Source organism: Prunus mume, linkage group LG4, assembly GCF_029339155.1.
Source record: "Prunus mume cultivar Tortuosa linkage group LG4, ASM2933915v1, whole genome shotgun sequence".
Classification (NCBI taxonomy): Eukaryota; Viridiplantae; Streptophyta; class Magnoliopsida; order Rosales; family Rosaceae; genus Prunus; species Prunus mume.
Genome location: NC_142701.1, coordinates 2,539,412 through 2,562,382, shown reverse-complemented (window position 1 = coordinate 2,562,382; position 22,971 = coordinate 2,539,412). Strand labels below are relative to the sequence as shown.

General features: G+C 37.4%; 3 protein-coding genes, 1 long non-coding RNA gene and 2 pseudogenes across 8 annotated transcripts; 3 read left to right on the top strand and 3 right to left on the bottom strand.

The window, feature by feature from the left end:
* Positions 1-362: 362 nt before the first annotated feature.
* LOC103328529 (pentatricopeptide repeat-containing protein At2g20710, mitochondrial-like) lies at positions 363-3,288 on the bottom strand (annotated as a pseudogene). The gene is made up of 2 exons (XR_016126396.1): positions 2,909-3,288; positions 363-1,955 (listed from the first exon to the last, which is right to left on the bottom strand). The product of XR_016126396.1 is annotated as a pentatricopeptide repeat-containing protein At2g20710, mitochondrial-like (transcript).
* Positions 3,289-5,011: 1,723 nt separating this feature from the next.
* LOC103328527 (UPF0481 protein At3g47200-like) lies at positions 5,012-7,228 on the top strand. Its single transcript, XM_016793869.2, has 2 exons — positions 5,012-5,228; positions 5,844-7,228. Exon 2 carries the CDS (start codon positions 5,845-5,847, stop codon positions 7,123-7,125), a length of 1,281 nt encoding a protein of 426 aa, XP_016649355.1. The 5' UTR covers positions 5,012-5,228; position 5,844; the 3' UTR covers positions 7,126-7,228.
* A 613-nt stretch (positions 7,229-7,841) lies between these two features.
* On the bottom strand, positions 7,842-17,051 carry LOC103328524 (uncharacterized). Of its 4 annotated transcripts, XR_016125914.1 has the most exons (5): positions 9,673-9,696; positions 9,201-9,454; positions 8,736-8,861; positions 8,006-8,648; positions 7,842-7,856 (listed from the first exon to the last, which is right to left on the bottom strand). It is a non-coding gene; the product is annotated as an uncharacterized LOC103328524 (long non-coding RNA). The 4 variants fall into 4 exon arrangements; XR_016125912.1 differs by lacking the exons at positions 7,842-7,856; positions 9,673-9,696 and adding an exon at positions 16,397-17,051 and having other exon boundaries at positions 8,291-8,648; XR_016125911.1 differs by lacking the exons at positions 7,842-7,856; positions 9,673-9,696 and adding an exon at positions 10,005-10,156 and having other exon boundaries at positions 8,291-8,648.
* Positions 12,153-13,651, top strand: LOC103328542 (UPF0481 protein At3g47200-like; annotated as a pseudogene).
* A 656-nt stretch (positions 17,052-17,707) lies between the features above and the next one.
* LOC103328541 (UPF0481 protein At3g47200-like) lies at positions 17,708-18,694 on the top strand. Its single transcript, XM_008230937.2, has one exon. The coding sequence runs from the start codon at positions 17,708-17,710 to the stop codon at positions 18,692-18,694; it is 987 nt and encodes a 328-aa protein (XP_008229159.2).
* Positions 18,695-19,246: 552 nt separating this feature from the next.
* Positions 19,247-22,409, bottom strand: LOC103328526 (acyl-UDP-N-acetylglucosamine O-acyltransferase). The gene is given in 5 exon segments (XM_008230920.2): positions 19,247-19,627; positions 19,719-19,844; positions 20,178-20,432; positions 20,594-21,055; positions 21,058-22,409. Coding segments are annotated over 5 exon segments (1,605 nt in total). The 5' UTR covers positions 21,772-22,409; the 3' UTR covers positions 19,247-19,579.
* Positions 22,410-22,971: the final 562 nt, after the last annotated feature.

Genomic DNA, 22,971 nt, shown 5'->3' with positions numbered 1-22,971 from the left:
CAAGTATAAATTGATCCATGTTTCCCCTTTTCGGCCGAGTAGGCCAATGAAGGATTTTTGGTATTTCTTCTCTCAAGTTGTTTGAGCCTAGTTGAAATATGGCCGGTTCAAGCACCCGCCAGTGAGGATAAATAGAAACTGGATAAATAGAAACCCAAGCTATAGTGGATGTAACCCAATTATGAGTGAACCACTCAAACACTTGTGTTGGGCGTGTGATTGTGATTTTATCATCTTAATCTGCCAATCTGATTTCACCCGTCAACAAAATGCAACCCAACAAAGATCCGTAGAAAAACACAAAGCAAGGTATAGCTGAGGCTCTCCGTAAAGCCGTTTGCAGTCACAATAAAAGGAAAATATGTTCTACAAGATAACCTATTATAGTTTTATTTGTATAGAAAATACGAAGGACAGATTAGTATTCAACATATATGCAATACAAAATTACAGAAAAATACTAACATGTAGATTTTTAATCACTGCAAATTGTGGGACCACGTACATAGTATTGAATCAGAGTCAAAATTTTGAATAGTTTGATAACATCACTTGATGATCTGCAACTGGCTGGTGCTTCTTGAACTTGATGCAGATGTAAAATCTAGCAAGAAGAAAAGGCCAACCCAAGTTGTTCAATGATGATGGCTATCTGGAATTTTAAGTTCTCTCGGATCTTTTGAGATGTGCTTAATTCTCTTACAATGAAAGGAGTTACAATAGGCTAAATTGGCCCTGTTTCAAGAAACTTGCACGCTTCTTCATCAGCAGTAAAACCATCCACTTTCATCTGATCAAGAATCATAGAAACTGATTTTCCAGATGCAGCACTAGCCCTCAGCAGTCTGTGATACAAATCCCTGGACAAAGGACCCAAGTTCTTTAGTAAACTTATGATCTCTTCAATTCCTTCAAAATCTCCTTGCCCTTCCAAATAATCCAAACATGCTGTCAGAGTACTGGAATCAGGCACCCAGCCCCGCCTATCGACTGACAGTGCCTTCTTCAATGTTTCAATTGCTTTAGGCATTTGCTTACTTTCTGTATAACCCATTGCTAACGCATTCCATGTGCTAGCATAAGGGATTCTTCCTTCCGCAGCCTTCTTTACAGCTGATTCTGCTTTATCAAAAAGACCCTTTTTGCAATACGCAACAAGAAGCCTGTTCAACACCCGAAAGTCATAATACTCTGTGCATTGTGACTCCCACTCCTCAAATATCCTCTCAGCCCCCTCAATATCATCAAGCTTTGCCTAAAGATGAGATCATGCAACCATATGGTACATCCATTGGTTCATTTGATTGCTTGTATGTATTCCAAACTCTGTATAGCTCCCCTTTATGGCCAGTATTTGCATAAAGAGTGATAAGAAATTCTAATGATTTCCTGCCCTGGAGAGGCATCATTCTCTCCATCATTTTCAGCATTGAACAAGCCTTTTTTATCATCCCGACTTTTAGATACCCACTTGCTGCCATTGAATATATTTTCCAGTCAACAATGAAGTTTGAATCTTCCTCCATCCTATTCAGGATAGTTTCCATCCCAGGCATGTCAGATGCTGCAATGTATGCAATCATTCGATTTCTCAAAGTGTACTTGTCAAGAGGAATTCCATTCTCTTCCATTTCTTGCATCAGTATGTTAATCTTCTCATGTTCTCCATTTTGAGAGTAAAGATTGATCAACATATTATAAGGGAATGATGTCTTTGCCATACCCAACTTTTTCATTTTCTGCATAGTGGCTTCTGCTTGCTCAACAGAATTCTCTTGCACATAAATGCTGAGAAGAGCACCATATGCATTAACTGATTTTAAACTCTTCGACATATTGTTGAAGTACTTTTCTGCATCCTCTAGTCCATGCACTCTGTGGATTAAGTTCAGTCTAGCCGCAGCATCACTTGGTGATAAATCAAAATACCTGCGGTCCGTCATCCACTGGGATATCTAAATAACAAAAGGATGACACAGAATAATTAGAAGCTGGCAGTCTAAACACATTTTTATTAAGGTTGGAATTAATCTTTGTCACACCGACCCGGTTCATCTAATTACAATTCACTACAACAATCACTCACCATAAGACAGAGGCCATACCAACAATTCAATGAATGTCCTAGTAAAATGCCTAAACAACCCCTCCATGCTGGTAAATGCTGAATTGTAAAATGAATGAACCAAATATATGACATGAATTGGATCATACAAAAATCTTTAACCGCCAATGATATGCCATGATACCACATTTAAACATTTTCAGTAAAGGTAACTGATATTTCCTTTCATATAGAGAGGAAAAAAAATACAATATATTAGAAAAGGGGAGCTGTTATTGGCACTCCAAAATAGCCACCCTACCCTCCTTGCAGTTGAATTTTTCCCTTATGTTCTCATACAGGAGGAGTACATGATGAGTTTTTTGGAGTGCCAATAACAGTTTCCTAGAAAATATTTGCAGGGAACTTTGGTGGTGCTGCAATTTATCATTTGCATCACCCAGTTCACGAACTTCGCACCACGTGAATCAGCAAATTGGTAAATTTAAAGCAAGAAATGTATAAATAAATAAAAATAAAAATAAAAGGAGCAAGGCTTGGATCTTGTGCTTCTAAAATGGTCAACAGTTCATACATTTAAATTTCAGATTGTCGATAATACATTGCAGACACCTGGATAACACAACACTCACACGCAACAGATGAAATTAACAAAATACCAACCCAACTGCATAGGTTTATAAATAAAAGATAATATATTCCAATCGTTTTGATAACTGGTTGAATTGACCTATAGAAACATATATATATATATATATATATATATATATATATATATAAGAGTTGCAAGAACCAAAATAAAAGAAGGAAAGAAACTGTGAAGTGGGTAAGAAAGATTTGAACCTCAAGAGCGTGATTGAAGCGTCTGAAGTCCTTCAAGAGTCGAACCAGTGACTGAAGCTCTTGCTTCTCAACAGCTCCACCTTCAGTGACCCACTGTTCGAGCACTGGTAGAACCGAGGCTTTTGGGTCTCTGATGACCTTGATGCGATCGTGGAGAGTAGTGGATGAAGAAGAAGAAAGAGAAGGTGGGTTTGGGGTTTTAGAAGGGCGGAGTGAAGGTAAAGCACCATAATTTCTGCGAGGGTTTTGAAGGGAAAAGGATATGAGCTTGCTCATACAACTAAGCTTCATTGGCGCTCCCTGTCTCTGGTAATAGAGTGGCTTGGGTTTAAGGGTTTAAGATTTCAGTGGATATGAAAGGAAAAGCTCAGCAATTGTCAGAAAGAAGGGCAATAACCTCCGCGGTGCAGCCAATGGGCCAAATATTTTCTTTCAAGTTTGAAAAATGAGCCCAATATATATATTTCTTTTTTTTTTTGGGTTCAAAGCCCAATTTTTTATGTAAAAACTTTATTGAATTTTTTCTTTTCCTCTTTTCTTTATCATGAGTAAATACCCTATTTTCAGTGCAAAATTGCAAGCAAAACCCAACCCCTTGGAAATTAGAACATATCGAAATGGCCGATCAGTCCTAAAGATCATGACATGTAGATCGTGTGGAGGATAAGAATGCCAAAATATGGCCTATGGTTTAACGCATATGATTAGATTAGATTGTTATTCATAGATTGAATGATATGATCGTTTTTGTATCACATGACTTAAAATAGAATTATAAAATTTTGAACCGATTCAATGATATTATCTCCTCCCGTTTGATTTCCACATCTCCGAGGCTCAAGTCCCATATCTAAGGTTTCGAGTCCCGAGTTTCGAGTTCAGGTTATGTTATCCCAACTTTTAAATAAAATAAGTTGTCCCATAAAAATGTGAAGGATTGTATTATAATGAAATTATTTTTATCCAATCCAAAGTTTATTTATTAAGATACCTTTTAAGATTGTATTAAAATTATCACTATTGGATTTGGATATGCATGTACTTTTTATTTTATTTTATAAGTAAATTTAGGTTTTAGCCATAAAAAAACTTTCACTTTTGGAAAACCAAAACTTTTTCAAAAAATAAAAACCTCTCAACTTTCAATCAAAGACACAAATATAAATGATTTCTTTCCAAAAATATAAGGGCAATTTTGTCCATTTTTTTTAAAAATTTTCTCTCCTTGCTTTTTCTCCTATTTTATATACAAGCGATCATTCTCTAATATCGCTTGTATATTAAAAACAATTGTGTCCTCCGAGCAAGCATCTTTGGCCTCAACGTACGAGCAATGTATACAACATATACCATTCATTTATACATAAATAATTGCATTATGCAGACATATATATATATCAGCAATGTATACAATACATATGTACCTGTGTTGGCAACAGGTATGTACAAATATATCTCATCAAGCAAACTAATCCAAACTATCCACAAAAGCTAACAGCCCCATACAACCTATGCCTGTCCACTCCGAAGTCCTACTCATGAGCCAGTCATATACAACAACAAGGTGCACGTTAGAAGTGAAACATACATGCTACGGTGAGAAGCTAAAACAACCGACCGCATGGTTCCCAGTGTCAACTCTATTAATCTGCTCTGTAGAAATGCAGCAACTTTAATGGTTTCACCTTTTCCTAGCATCAAAATCACAAAGGCAAACTTGAGTTTGTTATCATCAGTGTTATCCTCAATTAACAAGGAAATCTGGTGGAGAAACCTACAGAAACTTGGATTCCTTCTTCGTATTGGGAAGGGAAATGAAAACCTGTCGAGCAATTCTCCAACATTTCAGGACTCTTCATCCATGCTCTACGTGCATCACTCACCTTTATCTTATACTTGAACATCTGTGATATTAACAAAGAATCTAAGGTTTAGAGATAGCATATTGCTAAGGTATTGCATGTGTATTGCCTTTTTATTTCCTAATATGGCTTTCTTTTCTTTTTTTTGGTCAAACTTAATATGGTTAGTTGAGTGTTAGCTAGTTGATTGTTAGCTAGTGAGTGAGAAAATATTAATATATCTGGCTTGACTTTGGGAGGCTGTTTCTGCAATCTCCAGGAATTGGGAACCCAAAACCAGCTAGCAAGACTTTTCCTTGTATAAATTCTGCCGTAAGTGATACAAAGAAATCAATTCAATTGAAACCAAAAACCTTTCTTCTCATACTCTCATTTTAGCAATATTGATAGGAGAACAATTGCCTCAAAAGTGAATCAGAAGTGTGCAAGCTACCTCTCACCGTAAGTGAATCAGAAGTGTAAGTTATCTCTCAATCTTCATCTCTATCCATTCAAGAACTTGCATTAATTTATACTTGAAACCAATTTATTTTGTAAATACATCCGATTTGCGGATAAAAATTCTAAAAAACTATAACTTGGCGTTCTAGCAAAGATCCCAATATCCACCACAATGGTGGTGGATTCCCCCTCCCCCCATGGCACCCAAGTTCGAAACCCAAGAGGTTTCTTGCTTGACAAAAAAAAGATCCCAATTCTGTAGCTAAAAAGTAGTGTCAAAACAGCGTTACCTAAAGCCCACTGTGGGTGGTGTTGCTGTTGTGCTGCAGGTGCTGTGGCCGCTGTGCACTCTTTGAAATATAGTTACTTTGACGGAAAAATAAATAAATAAAATACATTAGAGTTAGTGGGGTTAATCGTTTTATTAGTCCTTGAACTTAGACCCAATTTGCATTTGAGTCCCTAAATTTCCAAAATCGTTCCCGTGGTTCTTTAACTTCACTTTCTTTAGGACAAATGAAACGATTAATCCGAGTTGGTGTTTTTTTTTTTTTTTAAAAGGTCTGAGAGTTGGTGTTTCAAACAAGTTTTATTACATTTGGGTTGTAACAATTTCCATTTTCCCTTACTAGGATGGCTGCGAATAATGTGAGAAATGAAAATGAAATATTAGCATCCTCAATTCAAGCAAAACTTCACCAGCAGTCCCCATCACGAGCTGATCATTGCATATTTAGAATCCCTCATGTGCTGGTTAAGGGTAAAAAAGAAGTGTATGTTCCACATTTACTTTCAATTGGACCATTTCAGCGTGGATTGCAGTTCCAAACCATGGAAGTGATTAAATCTTGGTCTTTGCATTGCCTTCTTGAGCGAAAAACAACTCCAACTACTGTCTTAGAGGATTTTGTCGGAGCCATTAGAGATATGGAACAAGATTGTCGCGATTGCTATGAAGAAAATATTGATCTAACCAGTGATGAGTTTGTAGAAATGATGGTGGTCGATGGTTGCTTTATCATTGAGCTCTTCCACAAGTTTTCACGACTGGTGCCAATCAAGAACGACGATCCTGTGTTCCATAGGCCATGGATGCACTCGATCCTCATAAATGACTTGCTTCTACTTGAAAACCAGCTCCCTTGGAGAGTTATTGAATGTTTGTTTAACCTCACACGGGAACGTAATGCAGGTAAGAAGTATTCACTTTCCGAGCTTACTCTAAAATACTTTGAAGGGTACACCTTGGGGATGCGCCAACAGGTCGGTGAAGAATTGAAAGGCAAGCATTTGCTTGACTTGGTAAAAATCTCTTTGCTCCCATCATGTGCACAACCATTGTTTGAATTTGAAGAGCACTTAGATCAGACTTTTTCTTTGCGTATGCCCTCTGTGACAGAGCTTGTAGAGTCAGGAGTTTTATTTAAACGTGGAATTGGAGAGGGCATGTTCAATATAAGCTTCCAACATGGAGTGATGAAAATTCCACCGATAAGAGTTCATAAGAATGGAGAATCTCTGTTTAGAAATCTCGTCGCGTATGAACAGTGTGAAACAGCCAGTATAATTACCTCTTATGCCGTGTTGTTGGAGCAACTTATTACGTCCGACAAAGATGTAGAGTATCTCGCTAAGTGTGGAATTATAGAAAACGTTTTGGGCTACGACATATCCTTGATTTTTAGAAGTCTTTCCAATGATGTTAGGCCGCCCAATTGTTGTTACCGGAGACTCTATTGTGATGTGAACGAGTATTGTGGGTTTCCATGGAACCGCCATAAACGAATGTTACGAACATATTTTAAAAATCCGTTGGAATTGGTGAATTTTGCGACTGCTGTCGTCTTAGTTACAATATTGACCTTGATACAAACAGTTTACTCCATTCTGTCTTACGAGAAGCCGCAGCAGTAAGCCAGCCAGCTTCCAGTCTGCACTGTCCTCCTGTAAAGTTGGAAACTCTGTTTGTATTTGCTTGTGTTTGAAATAAAGCCAATTGATTGTGTGTTTTTGCTTACAGTTGTGTTTTACTGCCAGCTTCCAGTTTGCAGTTTTGATTTACTGTCTTTGAAGTCGGAATCTCGCTTTGTATTTGCTTTTGTTTGAAATGAAGCCAATTGTAGAATCTTTCGTCATTCAAATTAAGCAAGTTGGCGACAAATCAAAATACCTGCGATCTGTCATCCACTGGGATATCTAAATAACAAAAGGATGACAGAGAGTAATTAGACAGTCTAAACACATTTTTGGTAAGGTTGGAATCATCTAATTACAGTTCACAACAACAATCACTCACCATGAGACACAGGCCATACCAACAATGAGATGAATTCAAACAAATAAAATCCAGCATATCAACATATAAAAAAAAGGATATGTTATTGGCACTCCAAAATAGTCATCCTACACTCCTTGCGGTGGAATTTTTTCCACATGTTCTGACACAAGAGCAGTACATTATGATTTTTTTTCAGAGTGCCAATAACAATTTGCTAGAAAAGATTTGCAGGTGACTGGTGTTATTTGGGAGTGCTGCAATCCATCATTTGCATCCCCAGTTCACCAACTTCAAACCACGAGAACCAGCATATTGGTTAATTCAAAGCAAGAGATGTTAAAAAGTGTAAGGCTTGAATCTTGTGCTTCTAACATGGTTAACAGTTAAAACATTTAAATTTCAGACTAATATTGGATATGCATGTACGATTTTTTTTTTCCCCATATACAAACGATATTGGAGAATGGGGAAATCAAAGCCCTATACAAGCGATATTGGAGAATGGGGAAATCGAACCTAGGACTTCGAGTGCATGAGTAAATGCTATTAACCACTTGAACTACAAGCCCTACATGATGAAATAATAGTGCTAATAGAATTGGTGCTCTGCTTTGGCAATTCAAGTGGAGTTTGGGAATTGTCCACGCTTAAAGATTCAAGTTGGCAATGGAGATTGTAGTAGTTTTATTGAGTTTTTGAAATATGGTCATGGGAAGATGTATATATAAACAAAAACAACAAATATTAAAAGACAATTGTGTCCTCCAAGCAAGCATCTTTGGCCTCAACATACGAGCAATGTATACAACAAATATCATTCATTTTTACATAAATAATTGCATTATGCAGACATATATAAGCAATGTATACAACATATATGTACCTGTGTTAGCAACAGGTATGTACAAATATATCTCATCAAGCAAACTAATCCAAACTATCCACAAAAGCTAACAGCTCCATACAACCTACGCCTGTCCAGTCCAAAGTCCTACTCATGAGCCAGTCATATACAACAAGAAGGTGCATGTTAGAAGTGAAACATACATGCTATGGTGAGAAGCTAAAACAACCGACCGCATGGTTCCCACTGTTCTTGAAGCCAACTCTATTAATCTGCTCTGTAGAAATGCAGCAACTTTAATGGTTTCACCTTTTCCTAGCATCAAAATCACAAAGGCAAACTTGAGTTTGTTATCATCAGTGTTATCCTCAATTAACAAGGAAATCTGGTGGAGAAACCTACAGAAACTTGGATTCCTTCTTCGTATTGGGAAGGGAAATGAAAACCTGTCGAGCAATTCTCCAACATTTCAGGACTCTTCATCCACGCTCTACGTGCATCACTCACCTTTATCTTATACTTGAACATCTGCGATATTAACAAAGAATCTAAGGTTTAGAGATAGCATATTGCTAAGGTTTCTTTCTTCCCAGCCTATACCTCTCTGTGATATCAGAAGATAGTTTTCTGAAAAGATTTCCTTTCAAAGCTCTTGACTCATCATAAGCATGCTCTATCACAATCATGAAAAACTAATAACTCTACTTGGCTTGCCAAAAATTGATAATAAAAACGTGTGCTTGATTGTTTTTCTCCCAAATTGGGAAACCACTACTTAAGTCAACACAAAAGGCCAATAAGGAAAAGGAAAAAAGGCAAGGAAATGTATAAATAATAAGACAACGATTCAATTAAGAAATTGTAAACCTGAGACAAAGGGAGATTTGGTTTCTCCAGGTCATCTCCATCAATGATTGCACCAGTACCCTGACACTCTGGGCAGAATACAGAATGGATTTGCGTGCTCAAAGCTTTCATCTCACCATCTTGTCCATTGCACTTGGCTGCATTTTTTCTCCTAGATCTTCTTCTCACTTTTGAATAGTGGACTGATTTGCAATCTCAACCTCACACCGAAGTATCCAGTGTATAAGGCAGGAAGTATGAAACACATGAAAAGCCTGCATGTGAACAAAATAAAATTAGTTTAGTTTAGAGAATGTTAGTTTAAAAGTTTAGAGTAACACACGGTAAGTTGATTTCTACCTTCAAGTTGGGAGGTTGTCCTCCTTTATAGGCAGGCGTGACAGAATTGATGTGGGATGACATCAATAGCGGTGCCATTGCAAAATGAAGAAAATGCTGAGTAAACAAGTAACACCCCAGAATTGAAGCATACATTGCAAAATTAAGAAAATGGAGGAGGGAGGGAGGGAGGGAAGGGTATGATGAAAATGAGGATGATGAAAGTTATTTGCTAGTGAGTGTTAGCTAGTTGTCAGAGGTAGAAACCAAAAGATATTTGAGAAACAAGAAAAGTATAAATCTGTACTCGTCCACTTTAGAAAAGATAAGAGAGGCACTATATTTATCAAAAGAGTGAGAATGTTGAGAGACAGAAATTCATATTCCCGGTTAATTAATAATTCACAGGGAAAGTTTCAACGTCTAACAACAAAAGCTCAATTTGTAATACGGATTAACTGCATATTAGAGAACACGCTATCATACCTTGGGGCTTTTATCCTTCACGTGGTGTGGGCTTATCCATTGAATTTATTGCCGTTGTATTGCATGTGTATGGCTAGTTTTTTTTTTTTTTTTAGGTCAAACCTAATATGGCTAGTTGGGTGTTAGCTAGTTGACTGTTAGCTAGTGAGTGTGAAAATATTAATGTCTGGCTTGACTTTGGGAGGCTGTTTCTGCATTCTCCAGGAACTGGGAACCCAAAACCAGCTGTCATCTACCTACTTGTAATTAATATTGAGCTTCGTTAGCGAGCCTTTTCCTTGTATAAATTCTGCTGTAAGTGATACAAAGAAATCAATTCAATTGAAACCAAAAACCTTTCTTCTCACACTCTCATTTTAACAATATTGATAGGAGAACGATTGCCTCAAAAGTGAATCACAAGTGTGCAAGCTACCTCTCACCGTAAGTGAATCAGAAGTGTAAGTTATCTCTCAATCTTCATCTCTATCCATTCAAGAACTAGCATTAATTTATACTTAAAAAACTATGACTGGCGTTCTAGCAAAGATCCCAGTATCCACCACAATGGTGGTGGATTCCCCCTCCCCCCATTTCACCCAAGTTCGAAACCCAAGAGGTTTCTTTTTGACAAAAAAAAGATCCCAATTCTGTAGCTAAAAAGTAGTGTCAAAACAGCGTTACCTAAGGCCCACTGTGGGTGGTGTTGCTGTTGTGCTGCGGATCCGTGCACTCTATATGACATTTTGACACAATTTTTTTAGATTACTCTACTTTTAATGATTGAGATTAAATCTGACATGACAAATAGTTTTAATGTTTTAAATAAACAATCATTAATTTTACTTTCTCTCTCATAAAAATAAAATAAAATAAATTTCTCTCTCCTCCCTTTTTTCTTGGAAAGAAACATAATCTCTTTTCTTGGTAGTATCCTTTTTTACTTGGTATAACCTCTCTCTCTCTTTCTTGTGATAGAGAAAAAAAACCTCCAAGTAACTGAAGCAAACCAACCTTATTTTCTACTCCAATATTTTATTTTCTCTGTTTGTAAAACTTGAAATTCTTTAAGAAAACAAACCGAACAATGAAGATTTCAGGTCATATCAATATAATCATAAATAACAAAACAAAACATAAAAATCTCCGTTTGTAAAACCTGAAATTCTTTCTGAACAGTGGTAGTATCCGTATTAGTTTTAAGAAAAATGAAAATGGAATAAAAATGGAGTAGAGAATTTATAAGGTTGGTTTGCTACAGTTACTGGAGGAGAGAGAGAGAAGAGAGAGAGAGAGAGGTATATCCAAGTAAAAAATGATACTACCAAGAAAAGAGATTATTTCCAAGAAAAAAGGAAGGAGAGAGAAAATTATTTTATTTTATTTTACGAGAGAGAAAATAAAATTAATGGTTGTTTATTTAAAATATTAAAACTATTTGTCATGTCAGATTTAATCTCAACCATTAAAAGTAGAGTAATCTAATGGTCAAAACTTGTGTAAAAAATATAGTGCCACAAATCCGTCCCCAAAAATAAATAAATAAAACACATTAGAGTTAGTGGGGTTAATCGTTTTATTAGTCTTAGACTGATTTGCATTTGAGTCCCTAAATTTTCAAAATCGTTCCCGTGGTCCTTTAACTTCACTTTCGTTAGGACAAATGGTCATACCATCAATTTTGTTAACTTTTTCTGTTAAATGCAAGGGCAAAATGGTATTTTTATGTTAAACCCAAAAAATTGAATAAAAATCATATCTTTAAAATAACAATAAAAAATCAACAAAAAAGAAGAAGTCAAGTTTGGGGGGAGTACAAATCGGGATAGAGAGGGAGAGAGAGAGTTTAATTTTAAATTTTTAGTTTTTAAATTTTTTATTCATATTTTAATCAATTTAATACAAAAATACCATTTTGCCCTTGCATTTAACAAAAAGGTTAACAAAATTGACGGCATGACCATTTGTCCTAATGAAACTGAAGTTGAAGGACCACGGGAACGATTTTGGAAATTGAGGGACTCAAATGCAAATCAAGTCTAAATTCAGAGACTAATAAAATGATTATCCGGAGTAAGTGTCCGTTCTTTTTTTTTTAGTCTGAGAGTTAGTGTTCAAACAAGTTTTATTACATTTGGGTTGAAACAATTTCCATTTTCCCTTACTAGGATGGCTGTGGATGATGTGAGAAATGAAAATGAAATATTAGCATCCTCAATTCAAGCAAAACTTCACCAGCAGTCCCCATCACGAGCTGATCATTGCATATTTAGAATCCCTCAGTGCTGGTTAAGGGTAAAAAAGAAGTGTATGTTCCACATTTACTTTCAATTGGACCATTTCAGCGTGGATTGCAGTTCCAAGCCATGGAAGTGATTAAATCTTGGTATTTGCATTGCCTTCTTGAGCGAAAACCAACTCCAACTACTGTCTTAGAGGATTTTGTCGGAGCCATTAGAGATATGGAACAAGATTGTCGCGATTGCTATGAAGAAAATATTGATCTAACCAGTGATGAGTTTGTAGAAATGATGGTGGTCGATGGTTGCTTTATCATTGAGCTCTTCCGCAAGTTTTCAGGAAAGGTGCCAATCGAGAACGACGATCCTGTGTTCCATAGGCCATGGATGCACTCGATCCTCATAAATGACTTGCTTCTACTTGAAAACCAGCTCCCTTGGAGAGTTATTGAATGTTTGTTTAACCTCACACGGGAAAGTAATGCAGGTAAGAAGTATTCACTTTCCGAGCTTAGTCTAAAATACTTTGAAGGTTACACCTTGGGGATGTGCCAACAGGTCCGTGGAGCATTAAAAGGCAAGCATTTGCTTGACTTGGTAAAAAACTCTTTGCTCCTATTTGCACAACTAGAGTTTGTATCTGAAACGCACTTAGATCGGACTTCTTCTTTGCGTATGCCCTCTGTGACAGAACTTGAAAAGTCAGGAATTATATTTATACGTGGAACTGGACCGGACATGTTCAATATAACCTTCAAAAATGGAGTGATGAGAATTCCACGGATAAGAGTTCATAAGAATGGAGAATCTCTGTTTAGAAATCTCGTCGCGTATGAACAGTGTGAAACAGCCAGTATAATTACCTCTTATGCTGCGTTGTTGGATCAACTTATTACGTCTGACAAAGATGTAGAGTGTCTCGCTGAGCGTGGAATTATAGAAAACGTTTTGGGCAACGACATATCCTTGATTTTTAGAAGTCTTTCCAATGAAGTTAGGCCGCCCAATTGTTGTTACCGGAGACTCTATTGTGATGTGAACGAGTATTGTGGGTTTCCATGGAACCGCCATAAACGAATGTTACGAACATATTTTAAAAATCCGTTGGAATTGGTGAATTTTACGACTGCTGTCGTCTTAGTTACATTATTGACCCTTGTACAAACATATTACTCCATTCTGTCTTACGACAAGCGGCAGCAGTAAGCCCGCCAGCTTCCAGTTTGCACTGTCCTCCTGTAAAGTTGGAAACTCTGTTTGTATTTGCTTGTGTTTGAAATAAAGCCAATAGATGGTGTGTTTTTGCTTACAGTTGTGTTTTACTGCCAGCTTCCAGTTTGCAGTTTTGATTTACTGTCTTTGAAGTCGGAATCTCTGCTTTGTATTTGCTTTTGTTTGAAATGAAGCCAAGTGCAGAATCTTTCGTCATTCAAATTAAGCAAATTGGCGACTGGGATAAATCAAAATACCTGCGATCTGTCATCGACTGGGATAGTATCATACACTCCTTGCAGTGGAATTTTTTTCCATATGTTCTCAATGATTTTTGTTAGACAAATTTGCAGGTGACTTTGGTTATTTGCAATCCATCACACATATTGGTTGATTCAAAGCAAGAGATGTTAAAAAGTGACAGTCTAAACACATTTTTTGGTAAGGTTGGAATCAATCTGGTAAACGCAGACAGAATTACAAGCGTTCCGCTTTGGCAATTCATTATGGTCATGGGGAGCTCGTGGAGTTTGGGAATGTCCCCGCTTAAAGATTCAGCGGGCAATGGAGATTGTAGTAGTTTTATTGAGTTTTTGAAATATGGTCATGGGAAGATGTATATATAAACAAAAACAAAAAATATTAAAAGGCAATTGTGTCCTCCAAGCAAGCATCTTTGGCCTCAACATACGAGCAATGTATTCAACATATATCATTCATTTATACATAAATAATTGCATTATGCAGACATGTATCAGCAATGTATACAACATATATGTACCTGTGTTAGCAACAGGTATGTACAAATATATCTCATCAAGCAAACTAATCCAAACTATCCACAAAAGCTAACAGCCCCATACAACCTATACGCCTGTCCACTCCAGAGTCCTACTCATGAGCAGTCATATACAACAAGAAGGTGCAAGTTAGAAGTACATACATGCTACGGTGAGAAGCTAAAACAACCGACCGCATGGTTCCCACTGTTCTTGAAGCCAACTCTATTAATCTGCTCTGTAGAAATGCAGCAACTTTAATGGTTTCACCTTTTCCTAGGATCAAAATCACAAAGGCAAACTTGAGTTTGTTATGATCATTGTTATCCTCAATTAATTAAAAAGGAAATGAAAACCTGTCGAGCAATTCTCCAACATTTCAGGACTCTTCATCCATGCTCTACGTGCATCACTCACCTTTATCTTATACTTGAACATCTGTGATATTAACAAAGAATCTAAGGTTTAGAGATAGCATATTGCTGAGGTTTCTTTCTTCCTAGCCTATACCTCTCTATGAAATCAGAGATAATTTTCTGAAAAGATTTCCCTTCAAAGCTCTTGACTCATCATAAGCATGCTCTATCACAATCATGAAAAACTAATAACTCTACTTGGCTTGCCAAAAATTGATAATAAAAACGTGTGCTTGATTGTTTTTCTCCCAAATTGGGAAACCACTACTTCAGTCAACACAAAAGGCCAATAAGGAAAAATAAAAAAAGGCAAGGAAATGTATAAATAATAAGACAACGATTCAATTAAGAAATTGTCCTGCAAAGTACAAACCTGAGACAGAGGGAGAATTGGTTTCTCCAGGTCATCTCCATCAATGATTGCACCAGTACCCTGGCACTCTGGGCAAGAATACAGAATGGATTTGAGTGCTCAAAGCTTTCATCTGACCATCTTGTCCATTGCACTTGGCTGCATTTTTTCTCCTAGATCTTCTTCTCACTTTTGAATTAGTGGAGTGATTTGCAATCTCAACCTCACAGAGAAGTATCCAGTATATAAGGCAGAAGTATGAAACACATGAAAAGCCTGCATGTGAAGAAAATAAAATTATAAGAACTACTTTAAAAGTTTAGAGTAACACAATCAGAAAATGCATACATTGCAAAATTAAGTTGTGAGCTTTCCAACCAAAGCAGCTTTCCGCTATCCACTACTACATGAACTAGTCCTCCAAACCCCAAACCCATTAAACAGAAATTGAAGTTTCAAAGTCTTAGAGCAGGAAAACCTCCTTTTCCATCAATGCCCGCGATTCTCACAGAGAGAGAGAGAGAGAGAGAGAGAGAGAGAGGAGTATTATTTCAATGAAAATAAAGTTCATATCCTTAATTTTCTAAACAAAAAAAAGGATAGGGAGTAAATCGAAAATTTGGTACAAATTCCGGGCAAATCACTAGTATTCCCTAAAAAATAGAAATAAAAGACTTGGAATATATTGAACTAAAGATGTATGCCAATGGGTTCCCACCACACTGGTGGTGGATTCCCCTCCCCATGGTACCCAGATTCGAAACCTCATGAGTTTCTTTCCTCCAATGTAATAAAAAAAGATTCCCCTCACCATGGACCCAGATTCGAAACCTCATGAGTTTCTTTCCTCCAATGTAACAAAAAAATATTCCCCTCCCCATGGCACCCAGATTCGAAACCTCATGAGTTTCTTTCCTTCCACTGTAATAAAAAAAATATATATGTATGTTCATTTCATTTTCACATTATAAGATGGCTGAGCAAGAATCTTGTGATATTGTTCTATGAGATATTGAGATAGATATTGTTGTAAAATTTCCAAGCAAGAGCCGGTAAGGAGAACTATTGCATCAAAAGTGAATCAGAAGTGTGCAAGCTACCTCTCACCAGAAGTGAATCAGAAGTGTAAGCTACCTCTTAATCTTCATATCTATCCATGCAAGAACTTGCATTAATTTATTCTTGAAACCAATTTACTTCGTAAATACATCCGATTTGTTGATACAATAAATTTTTAAAAACTGTAACTGGCGTCCTAGCAAAGATCCCAATATCCACCACAGTGGTGGTGGATTCCCCCTCCGACCATGGCACCCAGTTTCGAAACCCAAGGGGTTTCTTTCCTGAAAAAAAGAAAAAAGAAAAAAGAAGATCCCAATCCTGTAGCTAAAAAGTAGTGTCAAAACAGCGTTACCTAAAGCCCACTGTGGGTGGTGTTGCTGCTATGCTGTGGGTGGTGTTGTGCACTCTTTGAAATATAGTTACGTTGACGACCAAAAAAAAGGAATATTAGAGTTGGGCTTGGTTTGGGGTTGCTGCTAAAAAATAAGCAGCTTTGAGAAGAAGTTCTTTAGATTTGAGCGTTTGCTAAAACCAATCCAAGCTGCTTATTTTAAAATCTGCTGCCATCCACAGACAAAAACACAAAGCAGGTCACAACCTGGTTCTAAAATCTGCTGCGCAGAGAAGCATGCGGAAGAGTTTAATGAAACTTCAAATTGCCCATATTGCCCTTATTTGTTTCAAATAATTACACGCTCTATTCTAGTCATCCCTGGTTCGAGCCTCCCAAGTGTCGTTCCTCTTGGATTTTCTAGAGTTGTTCTCTCTCTGCAACTTGTTTGCCTTCCTCAATCCCTCAAAGCTACCATCTCAACCCAAAACTAGCTCCTATTTTACAGACCCATAAAATCTGCGACTTTGAAGGGATGAAGATCTGCGACTTTGATGGGTAAAATACAGAGAGTTCGGGAGGAGAGAGATACAAGGATAGAGAACTAGAGAGAGAGCGAAATCAAAATTAAGAAGAGGAAGAAGAAAAGAGAAAAGATAGAAGAGGAAGAAAGAAAAAAAGAAACAGGGCTGGGAAGAGAAGAAAAGAAAGGATGGAAGAAGGAAGAAAGAAAGAAAGAAAAACTATACATTTTTCTTTTTTTAATGATAATTTTAGTCTTTAAAAAACATTCATTATCATGCCTTTTATTGTCATTATACACTGTCACAGCAATTCTACCAAACACTAATAAATAACACTACTTTTTATACTGACAATACTTTTACAAATATAAATTACCAAACACTTAGCTACTTCACTTATTTGTTTGTTCTCAACACATGGAAAGTTTTTTTAGCACCAATATCAAACTAAGCCTTAGTGTTTCAAACAAGTTTTATTACATTTGGGTTGAAACAATTTCCATTTTCCCTTACTAGGATGGCTGTGGATGATGTGAGAAATGAAAATGAAATATTAGCATCCTCAATTCAAGCAAAACTTCACCAGCAGTCCCCATCACGAGCTGATCATTGCATATTTAGAATCCCTCATGTGCTGGTTAAGGGTAAAAAAGAAGTGTATGTTCCACATTTACTTTCAATTGACCATTTCAGCGTGGATTGCAGTTCCAAGCCATGGAAGTGATTAAATCTTGGTATTTGCATTGCCTTCTTGAGCGAAAACCAACTCAACTACTGTCTTAGAGGATTTTGTGGAGCCATTAGAGATATGGAACAAGATTGTCGCGATTGCTATGAAGAAAATATTGATCTAACCAGTGATGAGTTTGTAGAAATGATGGTGGTCGATGGTTGCTTTATCATTGAGCTCTTCCGCAAGTTTTCAGGAAAGGTGCCAATCGAGAACGACGATCCTGTGTTCCATAGGCCATGGATGCACTCGATCCTCATAAATGACTTGCTTCTACTTGAAAACCAGCTCCTTTGGAGAGTTATTGAATGTTTGTTTAACCTCACACGGGAAAGTAATGCAGGTAAGAAGTATTCACTTTCCGAGCTTACTCTAAAATACTTTGAAGGGTACACCTTGGGGATGCGCCAACAGGTCGGTGAAGAATTGAAAGGCAAGCATTTGCTTGACTTGGTAAAAATCTCTTTGCTCCCATCACGTGCACAACTAGAGTTTGAATTTGAAGAGTACTTAGATCAGACTTCTTCTTTGCGTATGCCCTCTGTGACAGAGCTTGTAAAGGCAGGAGTTTTATTTAAACGTGGAATTGGAGAGGGCATGTTCAATATAAGCTTCCAAAATGGAGTGATGAGAATTCCACGGATAAGAGTTCATAAGAATGGAGAATCTCTGTTTAGAAATCTCTTCGCGTATGAACAGTGTGAAACAGCCAGTATAATTACCTCTTATGCTGCGTTGTTGGAGCAACTTATTACGTCTGACAAAGATGTAGAGTATCTCGCTGGGCGTGGAATTATAGAAAACGTTTTGGGCCACGACATATCCTTGATTTTTAGTAGTCTTTCCAATGATGTTAGGCCGCGCAATTGTTGTTACCTGAACCTCTATGGGCAAGTGGAAAAGTATTGTCGGAATGGATGGAACCTGTATAAAGGAGTATTACGTACGTATTTTAAAGAACCGTTGGCATTGGTGAATTTTGCGACTGCTGTCGTCTTAGTTACAGTATTGACCTTGATACAAACAATTTTCTCCATTATTTCTTACAAGACGCCGCAGCAGTAAGCCAGCCAGCTTCCAGTTTGCACTGTCCTCCTGTAAAGTCGGAAACTCTGTTTGTATTTGCTTGTGTTTGAAATAAAGCCAATTGATGGTGTGTTTTTGCTTACAGTTGTGTTTTACTGCCAGCTTCCAGTTTGCAGTTTTGATTTACTGTCTTTGTATTTGCTTTTGTTTGAAATGAAGCAAATGGTAGAATCTTTCGTCATTCAGATTAAGCAAACTGGCGACAAATCAAAATACCTGCGATCTGTCATCCACTGGGATATCTAAATAACAAAAGGATGACAGAGAGTAATTAGACAGTCTAAACACATTTTTTGGTAAGGTTGGAATCAATCTGGTAAATGCAGATAGAATTGGTTGCTCCGCTTTGGCAATTCATTATTGGTCATGGGGAGCTCGTGGAGTTTGGGAATTGTCCCCGCTTAAAGATTCATGTGGGCAATGGAGATTGTAGTAGTTTTATTGAGTTTTTGAAATATGGTCATGGGAAGATGTATATATAAACAAAACCAAAAAATATTAAAAGGCAATTGTGTCGTCCAAGCAAGCATCTTTGGCCTCAACATACGAGCAATGTATTCAACATATATCATTCGTTTATACATAAATAATTGCATTATGCAGACATATATCAGCAATGTATACAACATATATGTACCTGTGTCAGCAACAGGTATGTACAAATATATCTCATCAAGCAAACTAATCCAAACTATCCACAAAAGCTAACAGCCCCATACAACCTATACGCCTGTCCACTCCAAAGTCCTACTCATGAGCCAGTCATATACAACAAGAAGGTGCACGTTAGAAGTACATACATGCTACGGTGAGAAGCTAAAACAACCGACCGCATGGTTCCCAGTGTTCTTGAAGCCAACTCTATTAATCTGCTCTGTAGAAATGCAGCAACTTTAATGGTTTCACCTTTTCCTAGCATCAAAATCACAAAGGCAAACTTGAGTTTGTTATGATCATTGATTGTTATCCTCAATTAAAAAGGAAATCTGGTGGAGAAACCTACAGAAACTTGGATTCCTTCTTCGTATTGGGAAGGGAAATGAAAACCTGTCGAGCAATTCTCCAACATTTCAGGACTCTTCATCCATGCTCTACGTGCATCACTCACCTTTATCTTATACTTGAACATCTGTGATATTAACAAAGAATCTAAGGTTTAGAGATAGCATATTGCTAAGGTTTCTTTCTTCCCAGCCTATACCTCTCTGTGATATCAGAAGATAGTTTTCTGAAAAGATTTCCTTTCAAAGCTCTTGACTCATCATAAGCATGCTCTATTGCAATCATGAAAACCTAATAACTCTACTTGGCTTGCCAAAAATTGATAATAAAAACGTGTGCTTCATTGTTTTTCTCCCAAATTGGGAAACCACTACTTCAGTCAACACAAAAAAAAAGGCAAGGAAATGTATAAATAAAAAGACAACGATTCAATTAAGAAATTGTCCTGCAAAGTTCAAACCTGAGACAGAGGGAGATTTGGTTTCTCCAGGTCATCTCCATCAATGATTGCACCAGTACCCTGACACTCTGGGCAGAATACAGAATGGATTTGCGTGCTCAAAGCTTTCATCTGACCATCTTGTCCATTGCACTTGGCTGCATTTTTTCTCCTAGATCTTCTTCTCACTTTTGAATTAGTGGACTGATTTGCAATCTCAACCTCACACAGAAGTATCCAGTGTATAAGGCAGGAAGTATGAAACACATGAAAAGCCTGCATGTGAACAAAATAAAATTATAAGAACTACATTAAAAGTTTAGAGTACCACACCCAAATGCAGAATTGAATGCATACATTGCAAAATTAAGAAGATGGAGTTCCAGAATGTGGGGGAGGGAAGGAAGGGTATGATGAAAGTTATTTCGGATTCTCACCCCATTCACATTTCGACTACTGCAAGCAAGCCTTCCAGTCTTCAAATTTATGAGGGCTGATACATCTTTCCCAGGAATCATCCTCTGTTGACATATATCACACATTCTCCCTAGAGCTAAACGCTGTTGCCGCCTCAACTCTCTTCTTATAGACTTGTTTAAAATAAATCTTGTGTGCAGAAGCTGATCGTCGTACCGGTCTAAAAGCAACTTTGATGATGCACCACTGGATGCAGAGGAATCTTCCCCACATGAATCATACTGATTACTTAGAGATTCACTGATATCCTCAGGGTCAGAAAAGGACTTCTTTCTCTTACTGCTGCTGCCTTCACCATTTTCTGTTTCTACCGAAGGACTGGAAGAGAGAAGCATCTTTACATCATCAAGCAACCCCTTTCTACCTAAATCAATATTGTAACAGAAGGTAACAACAGCGAAGTCGTGCTCAGGAACTTTAAATGATACTCGTTGCCAATAGCTTTTTTCCCCAACCATTCACACCATATTCTACCAATACCTTTTGACACCTTATCCTTCTCAAGGAATCTTGCAGCAATTTGTCCCAAGCCTACCTTCTTCGCTTCTATGTCAGTAACATCATCCCTAACCAGAACACTAGGGATCACTACAGAGGAATTCACTTCATTAGCAGTTGAATTCTCATTAGAGCAACTAAATTTGAAATTTGAACGAACCCTCGGAAAATCTAAAGAGCCATTACATTCAAGACCATCAGTACCAACATGCTCATTGCCATTGGATATCAGATTTTCCCCATACTTGACAATAGCAAGATTGTTTTCATCGTCAGGAGACTCCAACATCCTAAATTTATTGTCATCTGTAATCACCAAATGCTTATCAGTCTCATCTGGATTATGAAAGAAAGCCACACCATCGTTAAAAGGCCACGGGTTTGGTCGCAACAGAGTAACCTTAGCAGCAGCTAACCTGTCCTTGTGAAGATTACCCTTCAAGTGATCAAACAGCACCTTATCACTATAACATGGAGCCAGACACAAAGTACAGAAGAAAATGAACTTTTTCCCATCTTCTCGGAGCTCAACATATGTGTGCCCTTGAGACCTCACATTGCGAAGAATTGTTCTTGTTGCCTGCTCTCTAAGACTACTAGCACTAGTCTTTGGAAACCCGAGCTCCCACCTTCCCGCCATTAAAGCTTCCCACCAAAAATCAAGTTCAACTTCAAATGTCCCTCTACTTCTTTCAATAACACGAGCTGAAAGTCAAACTTCACTTGTGTTGTTTCAAGAGATATTCAAGCCACAGACAATTTACTAAGCATGTGAAAACCTAAGAAGCTCAACTCCACGAGAATTTCCCGAACCCTAGAATTTATACATGAACCACCGTTCTTCATAAACACCACAGAACTTCCAAAATCGACTAGAATCCAAAACACAAGTTCTCCTAAATTCACCGTAACCTAGAGCTTCCGTTTCCAATTCTTCAAATTCAGGTACAAAAAGAGCAATTGAAGACGACAATAACAACTCTAAAACTATGTAAATCTAGAAATTAGCATAGAAAACCGGAAAATTACTTATTCGTAGCGTACTCTGTATAGGATTCTTTAGAAACCGCGGCGCTCGTCCGTCAGATTGCAGAGCGTAACGAGCCATGAAGAGAAGCGAACGAGAGCATGAGTCCTCCATAGCCATCTCCATTTCACTCGAAGCTCGACAGAAACTCCGTAGCTGTTTGAGAGAGAGAAAAAGTGGGGGAAAATCAAATGGAAAAGGAAGTGAAGGAAACCAAACAGTTGAGATTTCAATTTTCTGAATAATTGCTTTAGGCTTCACGCTATCTTTGTTCTTATAATTGTAACATTTGATTAGTTATCCTCTGCTTCGCGGAGTACGGTAAAAGGATCAGATGGTGAAGTACTGATTCTGAACCGTTGGATTTGTTAGTTTGAAGTTGATGAGTCGTGATCAACACTGCAAAAGTGAGGAGGGAGAGAGCATATCCGAATTTTGAACAGAATTAAATGGGTTTTTAGGTGTAGAGTTCGGACAAAAATGGATAAGGATGCGAACTGTCTGGTGGATGCCATTTTTGTTAATACATATTTTTTATTTTTTATTTTTTATTTTTTATTTTTTATTTTATTTTATTAAAACAATAAATAAATAAAACAAAAAGGGCATGCTCTTTACTATTTTAATAAAATAGTATGTGGGATTATAATTTTGTACTTTCTTGTAATTTTATCTAAAAGATAAGCTTTATAGAGCAACTCCAGCAAGGAGCTGAGCCCAATGCTAAGGAAGGGGGGGAGAAAAAAAAGGAGTTTCCAGCGGTGAGCCCAGGCCCGAGCAAGGGGTGGGTCCTACGAACTCGGTCTGACCCGA